The sequence below is a fragment of the Phaseolus vulgaris genome, chromosome 10 (assembly GCF_051622355.1).
Source record: "Phaseolus vulgaris cultivar YP4 chromosome 10, ASM5162235v1, whole genome shotgun sequence".
Taxonomy (NCBI): domain Eukaryota; kingdom Viridiplantae; phylum Streptophyta; class Magnoliopsida; order Fabales; family Fabaceae; genus Phaseolus; species Phaseolus vulgaris.
Window position 1 is genome coordinate 35,704,666 of NC_143507.1, and position 21,080 is coordinate 35,725,745.

At 32.2% G+C, this 21,080-nt stretch overlaps 1 protein-coding gene across 1 annotated transcript; it reads left to right on the forward strand.

Moving 5' to 3' along the window:
- Positions 1 to 18,664: 18,664 nt before the first annotated feature.
- Positions 18,665 to 19,711, forward strand: LOC137817957 (uncharacterized). The gene has a single exon (XM_068621181.1). The coding sequence runs from the start codon at positions 18,665 to 18,667 to the stop codon at positions 19,709 to 19,711; it is 1,047 nt and encodes a 348-aa protein (XP_068477282.1).
- Positions 19,712 to 21,080: the final 1,369 nt, after the last annotated feature.

The following is a 21,080-nucleotide window of genomic DNA, read 5'->3' on the forward strand; positions in this document are numbered from 1 at the left end:
TATTCAAAATAATTTATAATATTCTTACAACCATCACATCACTCACAAATTTCAATAAACTTTCCTCATACATCTACTCTAGCATACCCCAATCCAAACAACCTCAACTTTCTTCACACTTTCTTCACACTTTCTTTACACTTCCACTCTCCCTCACCCTATATATATATCCTTCTTGATAGAAAACTATAATTTGACTTCCCTTTAATAATATTGTTCTTTTTTGTTTTGTATCATATTATTTCCTCTATTTATATAAATACATGAAGAAAAACTAATGAGAACTTAGTTATCAAATATGTAAGATTGAATTAATATTAATTAATATTTTTATAGTTGAATTTTGTAACACACTACATATAACTAATTTGATATATATTTTTTCAGTGTCACATATGTTACTGGATCAAAAACATTATTATCATAAGCAAACTTCACAATCGTCATTCCATACACAATAGATTGATGTGTGAAATAATATACATGTACTAATATTAACTGATTTTTTCATAGTTGAATCTTGTACCACACACTACATGAGATTATACATAACTAAATCAATATAATTTTTCTTAGTGCCATAAATGATACTTGGGATGGTACATAACTAGTTCAATATATTTTTCTCAGTGCCACAAATGTTGTTGGACCGAAAACATTATTATCATAAACAAACTTCACAACCGTCATTCCATACACAAGATTGATGTGTGAAACAATTTACATGAACTAATATTAACTGATATTTTCATAATTGAATCTTGTATAACACACTACATAGGATGGTACATAAGTAATTCAATATATTTTTTCTCAATGCCACAAATGCTACTGGACCCAAAGCATTATTACCCTAAGAAACTTCACAACCGTCATTCCATACACAATAGATTGATGTTATGAACAATATATATGAACTATATTAAACGATATGCCCATAGTTGAATCTTGTACCACACGCTACATGGGATGGTATATCAATAATTCAATATATTTTGTTAACATATTTAGTTTTTCTGTTTTAAGTTATTGGATTTGTTTGTTTTGCCCAACTTTCCTTATTTGTTTCAGCTAGGTCTTAGACTTTTTCTTATATATACACCATGTATTTTATTCTGTAATACATAAGTAAATAAGAATTTCTTTTGTATTTTCTTTTCTCTGTTTTTCTCTCTTTTATGTTTAAGTCATTGTCTCTTTTTCATTTGCAATTAGAGTTCATCAGAACCTCCCTTTCTCCATTGCGATTACGTGCGCTCCATTTGATGCACCACATCAGACAAGGAATACTCATCTTCATTGACTGTAATATGGTACAGAGCTCTTCCAATGAAGAGCTATGCTGCACTTCTCTCTAATCTTTATTTCCCGCTTTGTTGTTCTTGGTTATCTTTTCTGTTCTCTTTCAAAATCTTGATTGGGTTTCAAAATCTCTTAGGCAATGTCTAATGAAAACCCTAGTCTTCATAGTCTTAATAGTAGTCACAATATTACATGCAATTTTTGTGGTAAATACGGTCATACTGAGGTTGTTTGTTTTCGCAAAGTTGGTTTTCCTTCTAGTAATGTTAAAACCTCAAAGTTTTCTTCTACTAGAAAAGTCTGCACTTTTTGTAATCGTCTTGGCCACACTGTCGACACCTGTTATAAAAAGCATGGGTTCCCTCCTGGCTACAAATTCACCAATTGGACATCCTAAGCCAATAATATGATTACTACTGACACTTTTTATGAGCTTTTTCCTAAAGAACAGGATGTAAAGGGGATTCAACTTACATCACAACAATGCCAATTCCTGATCAACATTTTGCGTCAGCAAAACCTTAAGGATCCTGCCCCTCACACTCAAATTAATCAAGTTGGCACCTTCTCTGCAGATGAAATCCCCAATACTGAGCAATCTTCAACAGGTAAGTTTCTCTCTTCACTATCGGCTATAAAAGAATCTTGGATTATTGATTCTGGTGCCACGGATTATGTTTGCCACAATTTGAACGTTTTTACTACTTTTACTAAAATTAAACTTGTCTTAGTCTTCCAAATGACCAAACTGTTTATGCCACATATTCTGGATTAGTACGTTTTTCTGAAAAGTTTTATTTGTCTGATGTGTTATATGTGCCTCATTTTCAATTAAACTTAATATTCATTTCTAAACTCACACACCAACTTAAATGCACTTTAAATTTCACTTCAACCCATTGCATTATATAGGACAATCTCACCCAAGAGAGGATTGGTACAGTTAAAGCCATTGTTGTCTTATACCTTGTCACTACCTTGCCTACTTCTAGCCATTTTAAATTGCATTGTTTTGCTCCTTTTATTAATTGTAATATCACGGACAAAACACTGTGACATTATAGACTAGGACACCCTTCACTTGAAAGATTACATGTCTTAAGCAAACAATACTCTTTTATTACTATTGATACTCATCATGTATGTGACACTTGTAGTCGTGCAAAGTAGAGAAAACTTCCTCTCACTTTAAGTAATACTGTTACCTATGCTATTTTTTATCTTGCACACTTTGATATTTGGGGACCATGTTCCAACTCAGCATGTTTAACAACCATTGCATTTCCTGTTGGGAATGTCCTTTACATAACCCAGTTATAATATATAATTGTTCTATTATTTATATTTTTAAAATTTAAATATTTAATTGAATTTTCTATTCTTATTAATAAATCAAAATCTAAATTACTATAATATATAATTGATTTCTGAATAATATAATATAAATAAAATTACAAAAATAAGAACCTATAATTTCAAATAATGTATTTTATTAATTCTGATAAATAAGAATTTTTTTAATATTTCTAAAAAAATACAAACAAAATATTAAATTAGAACAAAAACAAAAAAAAACACGTAAAAAAATCAAAGGAAAAATCATAAAAAAAATTAGAAAATCTAGAAAAAAAATTAACATAACCGATTATGTTTTGTCTTAAAAATACAACATAATTGATTATTCACTGTTTTTAGGAGCCTAATTGGTTATATCTTCCTTTAAAAAAATAACCTAATCGATTATGTTGAATATCTAAATAGTATAATTGACTATGTCTATTTTAACACACACCACATAATCCATTATCCTCCTAAAAATAGAGGCTAATCGATTTTGATGTATGATTAATTGATTATAAACTATTGTTTAAGACATAATCGATTAAGTCCTATATGTTTTTTCATGCATAATCGATTAGGTACTCTGAAAAATCTTGAAATGGAATACCATGTTGTTGTGCATGGCATGCTTATACAGTGGTGTTATTGATGCTCTTGTCTTGTGCATGACATGGAAGTGGAGTTGCTCCTGAAGTAAATTCTGTTTCAAAAAAGTGAAGCAAAGGTAGCATGGTATTTTATGGTGTGTGATGTGGCTTTCTTCTTAACATACTCTCTTTTATCTTCAAGAGAACTAGCTAAACCCTCCACTTTTTCATGGGGGTGACAACTCTCATCCGTCTTTGCTACATTGTCACCCTAGAACCAAATATTGTGTAAATGAAAAAATTGTGAATAGTCTAACATTTTACCATTTTATCCTTTAAATTTAAATAATTCTTTCGAATAAATTATTAAAAAAATATTTATTTATATAGTCACTTTCAATAAAAAAATCATTTTATATCGTATTCATATTTTATCTTTTATAATATTAAAATAAAATAAACTTAATAATAATTTATTTTAAACTAAAATTTGAATTTAAAAAATTAAGAGAAATTTGAATTAAAAAAAAACTAGTTTTTTTATAATTTTATCCTTTAAATAACTAATTTGTTTAAATTCAAACAATTTTTTCCAATAAAATATTATATTTAATAATATACTTTTATTTCAATAATCTATATATGATCTTTCTCTTAATTACTTTTTATACGTTTATTTTTTAATTTTATTCTTATATTAATGATAGAATATGTTTTTAAAATAATTATAAATTATTATATGTATATAATTTATGTTTATATTCGTATATATTTTGCCATTCTTTTATTTTAAACGTTTAACAAAAATATTGAATAAATGTAGGAATTTCTAATCAAGATCAACGCAGCTCTAGCATTCTTTTGGTTATTATCGCATTTTCACATAAGTATACTGACAGTCACTTATAATTAGTTACGAATTAAGAATTGATTAACAATCACGTCTATAAATTATGATAATGAATTTTTTTTTTTTTACAACAATATATACGTATAATTAATTTATATTTTTTCCCATTTTTCTATCTAAATAAAAAAGTTGGATTAATCTAATTTTATTTTATGTGTTGTCACATCTTTATCAAAATAAATCACCCTAATAACTTTTTAGACAAAGTAAAATAAAGATTAAACTTTACACTGAAATTAATGCTTTGACAACATATATTTCAGAATTAATGTTTAGACAATATAATTAATTTTATATAATATGCAGTCAATTTATTAATAAAACTATAAATAATATTTTACAATTCAATTTGTATTTGATCTTTTAATTTTATAACTATAAAAAATAAATTAAAAAAAACATAGTATGCTTTTTTTATAATTATTTCAAATTTACAAATTCAATTTAATAGATAAATTACTAATCTTACCATTAGAAACTATATACATATTTATATTTTTTACCATGTTTCAAAATTACTTTTGAAAACAAATGTTTATTACTTTCATGACTAATAAAATTAATTAAAATAATTATGACTAATATCTATTAATTGAATCATACAGTTGGAAGTGCTATGATAACAAAAATTATATATTTTTATATATTCTCATCATTAAATTTATTATGATAGATACATATTAATATTTAAAAAAGTACGAATACTCATAAATTCATAATAAATTAAAATATCATAATATAAATTTATAAATTATTTTAATAAATATAAATACACATATTAAAAAAATAAAATACAGATATATAACTTTTTTTCTATTATATTTGAGAGACATGTACTACATTTATTATTTGAAAAGAATGAGTCAAATTAAATCGACAAAAAGGGACCATACAAAAGAAAAGTTTGAGAGATGTGTGAGAAAGAGAAACTGAGAAAAAAGAACAAAAAAGAAAAAGAATTTGAGGAGAGAAAAGAAACATGAATGTAAACCACAAAAAAGTTAGTTAGTTTTTTTCCAAAAAGTTAGTTAGTTTTTTCATTTCTCCGTCAATCTAAAGGTATTTTTTATTGAACCAATGTCATCATTGTTTATTTTGTTCTAATCAATCAATGCATGTTGTATAAATTCTCATTGTTTAATTGTTAATGCTCCTCATTTTTATTTATTTTACTCTGTTTTTCATTTTCACAACAAGTGGAGGCGAAAGAGGAAGAAGATAGAGAAACAGAATTACTTGAATACAAAAACTCACGAGCATTCAGATTTTTGCACGAGTTTCGATACCCCACGATTATCAAATGCGCTACATGGATCTTGTCACAAATTTCTTTTCCGTTCAAGAACAAATTTATAAAGAAATTAAGAAAAAAAGGGAGCGAGGAACCTATGACAATGAACACTTTGATTGGACCGCCACCATAAGTTCTGTAGAATATCTTGATGTTATTGTTGACGTGGGCGACGGGGGAGGATGGATTTGTTCTGACATTGAAATACGACGTGGTTGCAGGGAAGATGGAAGATATTGGAATATAGATATTTTCTTAGAGTTTGTTACAGGAATTTCTCATCTTATTATTTTTTTTCTTTTTTTTATTATTATATTCATTTTTTTTAGTTTTATATTAATTACAAATCAAAATTAGTGATTTGTAAGTCCAGACAATGAAACAATTGATGTAATTGCTTTAATATAATTATGTTTATTGTGTTATAAATTTTAATTTATTTAATATATTTTGTACTTTAAATTATTAAAATTGTATGTTGGAACTCTAGATGAAACTGAAAGAAAATGTTTCTATCTTATATATATTTAAATTATTTTCATTCATCATTTTCTTTACACGACATACAACTAATTTCTAATTAAATTTTATTACTAACCAGACTTATAAAAATATTCAATTCAAATCTTTGGAAAATAATTTAACAACGGAATAATTATGACATAAATAAATATTTTAACATATTTTTTTCTTATGTATTTATTTATTAAATAAATAAAATATAAAATTATAATAAATACATATCTATTTAAATATTTTTAAATGCGGAATAAAAATAATTTTAAAATTTTAAAAGAACTAAACTTTTAAGAAATTAAATTAGTTTGAAATAGGAACGATTGATGTTTATGGTGGATGAAACATAATAAATACTAATAATTGTTTAACTTCTATGCGATATTCCTAAACCTTAATTTTTAAAAGTTTTATTTTTGTAATATTGAGTCTAATGATCTTAGAAATGAAAATTTTTCATAAACTTGGAAATAATTTTTGATAATGTTATTACCTTGCTCTTTTGTTTGAATTTAAATTTTTAATTTTAAAAGAATTATTTCTATTATATATCTATAACTGTCTATAACCACTATAATAGTGACAGGGAGAATGAGGTTGGAAGCATGTCTTTCAGTAATTTTAGACAACTTTTGTTTTTTTTAATCTTCTTTTTTCAGTATATTATAGGTAGGTTTGTGAATGGTCAGAATATGATGGATTACTTATAGTAAAGTTTTGTATTCAATCTATTTTTTTCATCCGTAAAATTCAACTTAAAGTTTCGTTGGTTTTCCCACTTTATATTTACTTATTTAAGAAGAAAGAAGACAATACAACGTCCAAAAAAGTGACAAAAAAAAGTAAAAGATATATGTTATATGAGATTAGTGTGGACTTAGTGTTACAATATAAATGGATAAATGAAAGTTAATCTTTTAGTTGTATTAGAGACGACATTCAATAGAATACAAATTTATAAGGTAGTGATGACTAAATCTACATAAAAAAAAATATTATTTAACAATAGCGTAGGTTTTGAAGACACTAAAATGAATATAAAATTAAATAATTATTAAGAATGAGTTTTAAGTCTAACTCAATCTCATAAAACTGGTTTATAAGCGGTTTTTTTGACCATGATGGGGTTATTTTTTTTGGTTTTTACCAAAATGGGGTCCATTTAAAAAAAATTACAAATTTAGGTAAGTCGTGCCAATTCGGCACGACTTCATATGCAGAAATCGTTCCAATTAGGCATGACTTCTGCCATGTCATACTGAAGTCGTGCCAACTTGGCACGACTTCGGCCTTGTCATACAGAAGTCGTGCCAAGTTGGCATGACTTCTGCCATGTCATATTTTTTTTAAAAAAATTTTATTGTTTATATATTGGATAGTAAGTTATGTAATGTTAAAAATTAATTTGATACATAATTTTCTAAGAGTGTTAGTTTTAAGGAACAAAAAATTGGATAATCGTGTATGAATCATGTTTGACGGTAATGTAATAAAATAACTTGATTATTTGATTAATTAAAAAATGAAGAAAATTATTATTGAATTTGGAAATAAATAGATAAATGAAAAATTATTATATTTAGAAAATAAATAGAGAATTATTGTTGTGAATTTGCAAAATAAATAGCTTGAGAAGTAATGATTTTACAGAACACGTAATGATGAGAAGAAATTAATTTTTAACATTACATAACTTACTACCCAATATATAAACAATAAAATAAAAAATAAAAAATTATGACGTGGCAGAAGTCGTGCCAAGTTGGCATTGGCACGACTTCAGTATGACAAGGCAGAAGTCGTGTCAAGTTGGCACGACTTCAGTATGACAGGGTAGAAGTCGTACCAAGTTGGCACGACTTTAGTATGACATGGCAGAAGTCGTGCCTAATTGGAACGATTTCTGCATATGAAGTCGTATCGAATTGGCACGACTTGCCTAAATTTGTAATTTTTTTTAAACGGACCCCATTTTGGTAAAAAAAATAAAAAATAACCCCATCATGGTCAAAAAACCTTTATAAGCTGATGTTTGCACCCACTTATATGTGTGAGACTATATATTATGAGTGGTCCGATAATGGACCGATAGTAGGTGACCTAATAAACCCATCAAACAAGTGTTAGGATAGACTTGAAATGACTCTGATACCATATTAAAAAATGGACTTTAAGCCTAACTCAACCTCATAAAATCAATTTATAAGATGAGGTTTGCACCCACTTATATATACTATGAAATGTCCTAATCTCTAGTCGATGTGGGATCTCTAACAACAATTAAACTTAACGTCGACGTTGCAGACACTACGTGAGAAAACAAATGTGAGTAAATTGTCGTCATTGGAGATACTACCTGTCAAAATTGTCTGTAGCTTTGATAAGATGGTGATCTATGTAGCATGGATACTGACACGGACACTGATACGACACGGACACGAAGATATGTATAATATCTAAATGTAGGACACGGGGATACGAATCTATATATTATATAATTATGAATTATATAAATTGACAATAAAGATTTATGTGCAAAAGTATGTTCCAGATTATTTTTTGGAGCAGAAAAATGTTTTTCATGACTGGTTCAAAAAGATTTGTTTCTTATTTTTATAATCATAATAAAAATTTATACAATAAGTTTGAGTTTTTAGAAAATTAATGTATTTTTTTTTAAATTGTGTTAGAACCGTACTAGAATTATCATAAATCCAACAAATACTTTTTGAATTGGACACTTCACGGATACGTGTCCTACAAGTGTCATATGAGTGTCGGTGTCCGATATGAGTATCCGACACGTCATTTAAGAGAAGTGTCTGAGGTTCATAGATGGTGATCCTAAAATTAGTTAATTTTATTATTACTTTTGAAATGTTAACTTCAAAGTAATTATTTATTAAAAATAAATTATTCTATTAAAAAGTTATAGCAATATAGCTATTTTTCATTTTTACTAAAGATCACAAATTATCATTTTTACAAGTGTATTGTATAAAATATTAATACAAATATTATAGAAACTTTAATAAAAAAAATTATCATCATTATGTAAACTTATAATGTAATATATATATATATATATATATATAAAATAAAGTAATACTTTAAATTTTTATGATGATATTTGTAAATTTATTATATATTAATTGAAAGAATATAATTATTATAAATTTATAATGTATATTATTATAATAATATTTAAAAGATACGAATACATAAATATAATAATGCTTGAATTTCGGCTAATTTTTTTATAAAAAGAAATAAAGATTTTTTTTACTAACAAGTGTAATAAATGGGTTTTTGACCATCATGGAGTTATTTTTTTTGTTTTTTTATCAAAATGGGGTCCGTTTAAAAAAAATTACAAATTTAGACAAGTCATGCCGATTCGGCACGACTTCATATGCACAAATCGTCCCAATTAGACACGAATCTGCCATGTCATACTGAAGTCGTGTCAACTTGGCACGACTTCTTCCTTGTCATACTGAAGTGGCACGACTTCTGCCATGTTATAATTTTTTTTAAAAATTTTATTGTTTATATATTGGGTAGTAAGTTATGTAATGTTAAAAATTAATTTGATACATAATTTTCTAAGAGTGTTAGTTTTAAGGAAAAAAAAATTGGATAATCGTGTATGGATCATGTTTGATGGCAATGTAATACAATAACTTGATTATTTGATTAATTAAAAAATGAATAAAATTGTTATTGAATTTGAAAATAAATAGATAAATGAAAATTTATTGTATTTGGAAAATAAATAGAGAATTATTGTTGTGAATTTGCAAAATAAAGAGCTTGAGAAGTAATGATTTTACAGAACACGTAATGATGAGAAGAGATTAATTAGAACTAAACAAACTAGTAAGATTCATTACAAGATATAAAATAAAAATATAAAGTTCAACTAGAAGTAAATTATTTGTGAGAAAACGTGTCAAGTTGGCACGACTTCAGTATGACAAGACAGAAGTCGTGCTAAGTTGGCACGACTTCAATATGAAGTGGCAGAGTTGTGTCTAATTGGGACGATTTGTGCATATGAAGTCGTGCCAAATTAGCACGACTTGTCTAAATTTGTAAAAAAAATTTAAACAGATCCCATTTTGATAAAAAAAAAAAAAACCCCTATCACGATCAAAAACCCGTAATAAACTCTAGCTAGAACCATGAATATAAACACAACTGCATTTATAACCATACTCATGGATAGTGGTAGAAAATCTAATATCTTTTTTTAGAGGGGGTTACATATCCTAAGACTAATCACAATTAATTTCCTTTAATACTAATTTTCATCATAATTGTTTACTGTGATTATATATATATATATATATATATATCCTTCTTGATAGAAAACTGTATTTTGACTTCCCTTAAATAATATTGTTCTTTTTTTGTTTTGTATCATATTATTCCCTATATTTATATAAATACATGAAGAAAAACTAATGAGAACTAAATTATCAAATATATAAGATTGATGTGTGAAACAATATACATGAATTAATATTAATCAATATTTTTATAGTTGAATTTTGTAACACACTACATATAACTAATTTGATATTATGCCACAAATGCTACTGGATCCAAATCATTATTACCGTAAGAAACTTCACAACCGTCATTCCATACACAATAGATTGATGTTATGAACAATATATATGAACTATATTAAACGATATGCCCATAGTTGAATCTTGTACCACACGCTACATGGGATGGTATATCAATAATTCAATATATTTTGTTAACATATTTAGTTTTTATTGGATTTGTTTGTTTTGCCCAACTTTCCTTATTTGTTTCAGCTAGGTCTTAGTCTTTTTCTTATATATACACCATGTATTTTATTCTCTAATACATAAGTAAATACGAATTTCTTTTGTATTTTCTATTCTCTGTTTTTCTCTCTTTTATGCTTAAGTCATTGTCTCTTTTTCATTTGCAATTAGAGTTCATCAGAACCTCCCTTTCTCCATTGCGATTACGTGCGCTCCATTTGATGCACCACATCAGACAAGGAATATTCATCTTCATTGACTGTAATATGGTATCAGAGCTCTTCCAATGAAGAGCTCTGCTACACTTCTCTCTGATCTTTATTTCCCCCTTTGTTGTTCTTGGTTATCTTTTCTGTTCTCTTTCAAAATCTTGATTGGGTTTCAAAATCTCTTAGGCAATGTCTAATGAAAACCCTAGTCTTCATAGTCTTAATAGTAGTCACAATATTACATGCAATTTTTGTGGTAAATACGGTCATACTGAGGTTGTTTGTTTTCGCAAAGTGGGTTTTCCTTCTGGTAATGTTAAAACCTCAAAGTTTTCTTCTACTAGAAAAGTCTACACTTTTTGTAATCATCTTGGCCACACTGTCGACACCTGTTATAAAACGCATGGGATCCCTCCTAGCTACAAATTCACCAATTGGACATCCTAAGCCAATAATATGATTACTACTGACACTTTTTATGAGCTTTTTCCTAAAGAACAGGATGTAAAGGGGATACAACTTACATCACAACAATGCCAATTCCTGATCAACATTTTGCGTCAGCAAAACCTTGAGGATCCTGCCCCTCACACTCAAATTAATCAAGTTGGCACCTTCTCTGCAGATGAAATCCCTAATACTGAGCAATCTTCAACAGGTAAGTTTCTCTCTTCACTATCGGCTATAAAAGAATCTTGGATTATTGATTCTGGTGCCACGGATCATGTTTGGCACAATTTGAATGTTTTTACTACTTATACTAAAATTAAACCTGTCTTAGTCTTCCAAATGGCCAAACTGTTTATGCCACATATTCTGGTTTAGTACGTTTTTCTGATAAGTTTTATTTGTGTGATGTGTTATATGTGCCTCATTTTCAATTAAACTTAATATTTGTTTCGAAACTCACACACCAACTTAAATGCACTTTAAATTTCACTTCAACCCATTGCATTATACAGGACAATCTCACCCAAGAGAGGATTGGTACAGTTAAAGCCATTGTTGTCTTGTACCTTGTCACTACCTTGCCTGCTTCTAGCCATTTTAAATTGCATTGTTTTGCTCCTTTTATTAATTGTAATATCACGGACAAAACACTGTGGCATTATAGACTAGGACACCCTTCACTTGAAAGATTACATGTCTTAAGCAAACAATACTCTTTTATTACTGTTGATACTCATCATGTATGTGACACTTGTAGTCACACTTTGATATTTGGGGACCATGTTCCATAATTTCTATGTAAGATTTTCATTATTTATTGACTATTGTTGATGATTACTCATGTTATACTTGGGTTATTCCGCTGCATAACAAATCTGAAGTGCGTCAGCACATCATTAACTTCACTATTTTCGTTCAAAAGCATTTCAAAACTAATATGAAAATGATTTGTACTGACAATGGTGTTGAGTTTTCTATGTCAAATTTTTATGCTTCAAAGAGAATTATACATAAAAAAATCTTGTGTTGAAACACCACAACAAAATGGCATTGTAGAACGTAAAAATCAACACATACTAAATGTAACCCGGGCTTTACTTTTTCAAGCAAATCTTCCTCATATTTTTTGGGAATTTGCTGTAAATCATGTTGTTTTCTTATAAATGTTATTCCTACTCCATTACTTAATAACATCACTCCTCATGAAAAGTTGTTTGGAAAACTGTATGACATTTCCTTTTTAAAAGTGTTTGGTTGTCTCTGTTATGCTAGTACCATTATAACACATAGGAAAAAAAATTAGATGATAGATCTATCAAAGGTATTTTTCTTGGCTTCCCGCAAAACACAAAAGGTTATATTATCTTAAATTTAAAGTTTCATAACATAGAGATATCAAGACATGTAATCTTTCATGAAAACCACTTTCCATATAAATTGGACAGTGGCTTGCCTAGGGACCCCAACACTTTATCTCTCCCTATTTCTAACGCATATAATTCTGCTTTTGATTTTTTTTTCTGATATTGCACCTCCTGCCGAGCCATGTGCCTCTACTCATGCACCCAATACTGTCCTTCCACCAGCCTCATTATCCTCTGATCTTCCAACAAATAGTGTCTATGTTCCTACATCCAACATTGCACCTCCACCAGAATTATCACCACTTGCACCTCCAGGAAGCACCTCACCCCAATTTCCAAGAAGATCAGCTCGTCCTCACCGACAACCTGTCTATCTTGCAGATTTCCACACTACAACCAACATTGTAAGTAGTAGATATCCTATTTTTAATTACTTGTCTTACAATTCCTTATCTTCTAATTTTAGAAATATTATTTCCTCTATCAATTCTCATCATGAACCTTAGACCTATAACGAAGTCTCCAAACATTCTTCTTGGCAATCTGCCATGCAAGATGAGATTCAAGCTCTTGCTGCTAACAATACTTGGCAACTTATCCCTCTCCCTCCAGAAAGAAAACTATTGGTTGTAAATGGGTATATAAAATCAAATACCATTCTGATGGCACTGTTGAGTGCCACAAAGCTAGAGTTGTTACTAAAGGGTTCACCCAACTTGAAGGACTTGATTTCTTAGACACTTTTGCACCTGTTGCTAAACTCACTACCCTCCGCCTTCTCCTTGCCGTTGCCACTACCAAAAATTGGATTTTAAAACAACTTGATGTCAATAATGCCTTTTTTCATGGTGATCTCCATGAAGAGGTATACATGACTCCCCCACCTGGCCTCTCTCTTCCTTCTCCCCATCATGCTTGCAAGCTTCAACGGTCTTTGTATGGCCTTCATCAAGCTGGTCGCCAATGGTACGCCAAGCTTTCTACTTTTCTTTTATCAAATAATTACTCTATTTTTGTTGTTGATCACTCTCTTTTTCTTAAATATAATAATGATAAACTCACTATTATTCTTGTTTATGTTGATGATTTAGTCTTAACTGGTGATAACACGGAGAAAATAAATAGAATTACTGCATCCCTTCACCATCACTTCAAGATAAAAAATTTAGGTCATCTCACTTACTTTTTGGGACTAGAAATTGCTCGCAACAATTCTGGTCTTCATTTAAGTCAACGCAAGTATACTCTTGATCTTCTTCACGAAACTGACATGCTTGACTCTGCACCTATAGCCACTCCAATGACTCACACCTCCCGTCTCTCTCCGAACCAAGGCTCCCCTCTAGATGGTGATGCAACTTCCCAATACAAAAGCCTCCTTGGACGTCTAATCTACTTAACCAACACGCGACCAGACATCGCCTTCGTTGTCCACAATTTAAGCCAATTCATATCTGCACCCACAACTCATCATCAACAAGCTGTTTCACGTCTTTTGCATTACCTCAAGGGCATCCTTGGTGAAAGACTATATTTTTCTCATACTAGCTCACTTCACCTCTGTGGTTTTAGTGACTTTGACTAACCAACATGTCCTACCACACGCAAATTTGTCACTGGATATTCTATCTACTTAGGAGGACTCCCTAATGTCATGGAAATCAAAGAAGCAACCAACTATCTCCCGCAGCTCCTCCGAAGCCGAGTATAGAGCCCTTGCCACCACCACATGTGAGCTATAATGGTTGTCTTACCTCTTTCAGGATTTACATCTTCCTCTCTCCCAACCTGCAACCCTGTACTGTGACAACAAATTTATCCTTCAAATAGCATCCAATCAAGTCCTTCATGAACGCACCAAGCACATCAAAATTGATTGTCACCTAGTTCGTGAAAAACATAACTTTGATCTCCTCAAACTGCTGCCCATTACTTCTGTCATGCAAGTTGCTGACATATTCACCAAGCCCCTTGCTTCTGCACAATTCTCTACTCTCAAATCCAAGCTGGGCCTGATGAATATCTACTCTCCAGCTTGAGGGGGATGTTAACATATTTAGTTTTTCTATTTTAAGTTATTGGGCTTTGTTTGTTTAACCCAACTTTCCTTTTTTGTTTTAGCTAGGTCTTAGTCTATTTCTTACATATACACCATGTATTTTATTCTCTAATACACAAATAAATAAGAATTTCTTTTGTATTTTCTTTTCTCTATTTTTCTTTCTATTATGCTTAAGTCATTGTCTCTTTTTCATTTGCAATTAGGATTCATCAGAACCTCCCTTTCTCCATTGCGATTACGTGCGCTCCATTTGATGCACCACATCAAACAAGAAATATTCGTCTTCATTAAATGTAATACACCACATCAGACAAGGAATATTCATCTTCATTAAATGTAATATATTTTTTCTCAGAACAATAAATGTTACTAGACCAAAACATTATTATCATAAGAAAATTTCAGAACCATCATTCCATACACAATAGATTGATGTGTGAACAATATACATGAACTAATATTAACCGATATTTCCATAGGTTAATCTTTCCACACACTAAATGGAATGGTAGATAACTAATTTGATATATTTTTTCTCAGTGCCACAAAAGAGGCTATTGGACTCAAAGCATTATTATTATAAGCAAACTTCACACCCATTGCCAAACATGAATGCTTTATAAAAAAATAAAAAGCTTCACAACAATCATTCCATACTATATGTTACATGATTCTCATGACAATGAATAGAATGACAATCTTATCAAATCAAAATGAATCAAGTTTTGTGTGAAAAAAACGAGTCCAAAATCCTAAAAAAACATCCAAAAAAAGATTATTATCAATGATAAAATCATATCAATTGACTCACTTTGCCACCCCTAACGATAACCTAAAATATAAAAATGGATTTTCTTCAATAATTTCATCCTTACTTTTTGTTCTAATTATCCTAACGATGATCAAGATACCAACACAAATTGGTTCAAACCAAAAAATGTTTTTCACCTGCATAGAAGAAGTCCACCATGATGCCAAAGGTTTGTCAAGACTTTTTGCTAGAAACCAAAAAATAAAAAATAAACAATAATGTAGGCTGTAAGCAGATTGGCAAAAAATATAATTCATTCAGATGGCCATAGCATGATTACTGACATCTTCATACCCCACATAATTGTAAGGTGTATCGAACAGGATATATTTTGTATCCTTGGCACACTCATGAAGCTTGTGAACTCAGTAACTTAAAAAATGTGCTTTTAAATAAAAAATACCAAGTGATTGAGAATCCAGCAATGAACATAAATGTTCTTTTAAACATTTGAGCCACCTGTGCTAAAGAAAAGTACAAAGATAAGACCCCTTTTACTTCCCATGCCTTTTCTGCAGAAGGATACTTGTCAATGAATGTTAGGTACACACCAGCTTGAAAGTTTCATTAGAATTTCATCAATCACTTAATCGTACCCACTACATTGGCACTACCAGATAATAGTTCATCAAGTTTTATCCATTCTTCTATGCATCCCTTAATTGGAAATGACAGTATCTTAGAGCATTTGGGCACTCCAACATCACCAAGTATTCCCCATAGTAAATAATGCATGCATTAACCAAGAATTCCTCCATTGTTGACTGAAATCCACAACTGACAAATTTTCAGCCAGCTTCAGTTTATGACAAATATCTCGAGTATAACAAAATATTTTGTCATTCACAACCAGGTTAGAGTTTCTTTCACAACCTCTAAGTAAACTCTTCAATCTTCCACAATCGAATCAATTGCATGATGACACATAAAGGCATTACCAAGTAGCACACCAAATCCTAATTTCTCTAGGTTATTAACTAAAAACTCTATTTGGACGACTTAGGAATGAAGTTTCCTTAGCAGTGAAAGAATATGTCAAAATAACTTCACAAAAGTGCACTAGAAATTCGGAACACACATATACCTTTCTACCCTTAATGAGAAAAATAAATAACCATAGTTCCCTACACACATATACCTTTCCATATTTTTTATTGTACAATTTAGAAAGTATTTTTAAATTTGGAAATACTTTTCAGATTGTACAAACCAAAATGTTTTTTTTTCTGAGATACATTTCGGATTGTACAGTCTATATGGTATTCTCAAATTTAGAAATACCTTCTAGATTGTATAATTCAAAATATGTAAATTTAAAAAAACCAATTTTTTGGATTTGATCATATAGCATTATGTTGGTTTTTATTAATATAATGTTGCGGACAGAGTTATGACTAGGAAAAGAGATCGAGCACCACAATGTGATGATAGATAGAGACCAACAATATTAGCCCGTAGAGGAGATCGTGACCAAGTACATGATCATATCGGTGCTAATATTATGGATGAACAAGAAGATCGACACATACCTTTAGACATGTCTCTACTAGTAAGTTTCTCGGATCATATTGTTATTGTGATCATATTGTTATTGTGAGAGAAACACCATTAATGAAAGTTAGGTTTATTGTCATATGAATACATCAATAATTATTTTGTTTAAATTGTAACAGACATGGATATATGATCATTTCTCATATATAAGAAGGAGAAATATAAATCTCAGCTATTAGGAGGTTCACTCCCGAACAACTCTATATGTGAATGGACGACCACGAGCAACCTGATATGTGACTAGATGATATATGTGTTGTACCGACCAATCCTCGGACATCGACATCGGACCTCGCAACAGAGGGAGAGATCGGACGTTGGTGGTCTGAACAACTATATTGGGCCAAGTAAGGTGGGCCCCAGAATTATACTAGTTACCAATTAAAACATCATATATGAGAGGAAGCCCTGAGACACGAGGGATCCATGCATGTGGTGTGTATAGCGCATTCAGGCGCGACACGAGTAAATAGTCCTTGGAGGTGCAAGCCCATTAGGGTTAGAGTTTTCAAGGGAAGTTGCATGCATGACACGTGAATACTTAGGGCACCCACAAAACAGATGGCCTCAGAGGTTTGGTGCATGAGTTGGTACCCATGCGGCCATTCAGTTAGTCGTTGAACTCCAGTAAAGGGAAGTCACACGTGCTAGATTACACTAAGATTGTGTGATAGCGGGGCAGGAACATTCTCCAAGGAACCTTAGACATGAGTAATAGAACAAATGTAAACCCTAGTTACAACCTATATAAAGGGTGCTAAGAACCCTAGCAAGGTACACCGTTTCTAAGACTGAAACTACTTTATACACTTATTGTTTCCTTGCCCCAGTATTGACTTGAGCGTCGGAGTGCAAATGGTCGTCAAGGCGCCCTTTGTCTTTGCAGGTGAGAGATTCTTCAACCAAGGAAGTTCGATTCTCAGGCAGAGATAGGAGGGCCAGGGACAACCGTTCGAGTCAACCGGCGAGAACATTTGGCGCCCACCGTGAGGCTCGATAAAACAAGGTCTCAGTCACAATCGTGTTAAGAGTTTACCAACGATATGAGGACTACGAGGCAAGGATCTATTGCGTCCTCGGGTGTTGCGCCCTCTGGAGAGGACAACGTCACCATGCAACAACTCATGGAGACCATGCGCGCCCTCCAAGACACGGTAGTAGTGTCTAGGGTTGAGATTGTCGCATCACAGGCAGACAACGAAGAGCTGCGCAGAACCAATGTGGAACTGCGTAGGGATTTGCAACAGGCAGGGGAGCACGCGGTGGATGAGCGTGCCCTACCCATACCACCTAGGGCACGCCCCATGTCGTTCTCTCAGGCGATTATGGATACTGTGTTACCAACCACGTCTCTGGGCCCGAAAGTCACCTTCAAAGGTGTAGAGGACCCAAAGGCTCACCTCACAGCGTTCCACACCCAGATGAGCTTACAGGAGGATCTGACGCTGTGTATTGCAAGCTGCTGATGAACACGTTGGCAGGCGCAACATTGGAGTGGTTCGTCAGTCTCCCTGATGGACACATCACTACCTACCAGTTTGCGACGCTGTTCAAAGAACAATACCTCATCAACAGGGCTCCCCCTCGAATCTCCTACGATGTCTTTGACATAAAGCAGTACCAGGGAGAGTCCTTGAAAAAGTTCTTGAACAGGTTTGGAGTCCATGTGGTGAAGTTAAAACCCACAGATGAGGCCATGACGGTGCACGCCTTCACCAAAGGAATGCTACCAAGGCCCTTCAATGAATCGCTGCTCAGATATTACCTGAAGACGTTCTGCGAGATCAGACGTCGGGCTATGACCCATATCGCCGCGGAAGATCGAGTCACAGAGAAATGTGGCTTCGTCGGTCCTGTCCGACCTCGAGTAGCAGGTCGACCTCAACCCATGAGGGTGCATGAGGCGACAACAAAGAAGAAAGGCTCGGGGAAACAGCAACCTTACGAGAAGCCCCAGACTGAAGCACACACATGGGGAGAATGCCCCCCCAAGCACAATTTTTGCGTAGAACTCAAGGAGTTGATCGTTATTCCCAACATCGTGACAAGACTGAAGGTGCCCCCAAAGACCAATAAGAAGTTGGTGCCCAACAAGAACGCTTGGTGCGAGTTCCACCAAGCATATGGGCACCCCATACGCAATTGCTTGTCACTGGGGCACCAGTTGGACGAGCTGGTGAAAAATGGTTTCTTGAAGGATTACCTCCTAGAGCCGCAGGAGGATCAGGCGGTAGCAGCCACAATAATAGAACAGGGGCACGAGGTGCCCATTCAGGGTGAGATCAACGCCATCCCTGGAGGGTTCTCAGGAGGAGGATGCACCGCCTTCCAGCGAAAGAAGTACGCACGAGAGGTGATGGCAGTAGAGGTGCAGGAGGCAGATCATACTCCCGATGTCGACCTTGTCTTCACCAAGGCCAACTGCCAGGACGTTGTCCCACATGATAATGACCCAGTGGTGATTTCGGTGGTGACAACAGGAAGGAGGGTGCATCGTGTCCTCGTGGACTAGGGAAGTTCAGCCGATGTGATGTTCTGGTCGACCTTCAACAAGTTATAGTTGTCTTCATACCAGTTGAGGCCTTATACCGGTTGTTTGTATGGTTTCGTTGGAGACCAGGTGGAGGTGTGTGGACACATAGAGCTGAGGACGACCTTCACAGATGGCACAACTTCACACACTGAAAACATCAGGTACCTTGTTGTTAATGCTCCGTCAGCCTATAATATACTTTTGTTCGGACCTGCTTTGAACAGGATTGGAGTGGTGGCCTCTACAAGGCACATGAAGATGAAGTTGCCTTCCCTCGAGGTTATTGTGGTTGTCTTCAAAACTATTATTTATTATCATAATTACATTGGTTGTTTTGTGAAGTATTTCTATTAAATTCAGATGAACATGATATTTTCTCTGATATTTTTCAGAACTTATGTATTGTATATTTTGTATTTCTATAAAAGGTATACTTATATAAGGATTAACATATTGATGCATCTCAATTTATTTGTAGGAAATATCTTATGTTGATAAGATTGTTGTAATGGAAAAGGGACACATAAAGTGGATGGAAAACTTCCAATTAATTCATATACAGAATTCTCTCCGTTGAATGAAATTAATTCAGCTGGTATTGACTACTGGAATCTAATTCGTCCTACCAAGTAATACCCTTCTTTCAATTCCAAAATTGGATTATGACTTTTTCCGTGGAGATGGAAGTTCTAGTCTTTTTTGTATTGAAATGAAATGAAATTTAATCCTTGTTTTGTAGCTCAGAAGTTTATGTCTACAGAAGATGGTTTTTGTTTTGTACTATACATTGATTTCAGTAACAACCAATGGTTGAAGGACTATGATCAAAATATTGAAGCTCTAGGTCTAGGGCATAGGGCATAATAAGTCCCAGACCGAAAGTGAACAAAACTGGTTTTTCGAAAACAAAACGTCCTGGCTTTTCTTCCCTATATCTCCTTTTTGTGATTTGTTTATGTACGTGTCTCCTTAAATGGGTGCAAACAACATATGAATGTACTTGTTTGATTATTTTTTGAGTACTTCAATGCAATATGGACATATAATAAAATTGTAGATAGTAAGGCCAAATTTCACAAATTTTTGTAGAGGATATAGCCTTGGTTTGCACAAAATTTCTGAAATATTCTCCCGAAATAATTTTTTGTTGAAATTACACGTAGGAATCTCGACTGAATTTGGAACAAAACGCGATAAATTTCAGGTCAAATAGATGAGTATTCACCTAGTAAAAAAATCAAACAATTTCACACACAAACGAACCTTCCTTTCAGCCCTGACAATGATAAATAAAAAACTTATTGCAAATTTTGTTGAACAAATTTGGGGCTCAAATCTCTCCCAAAAC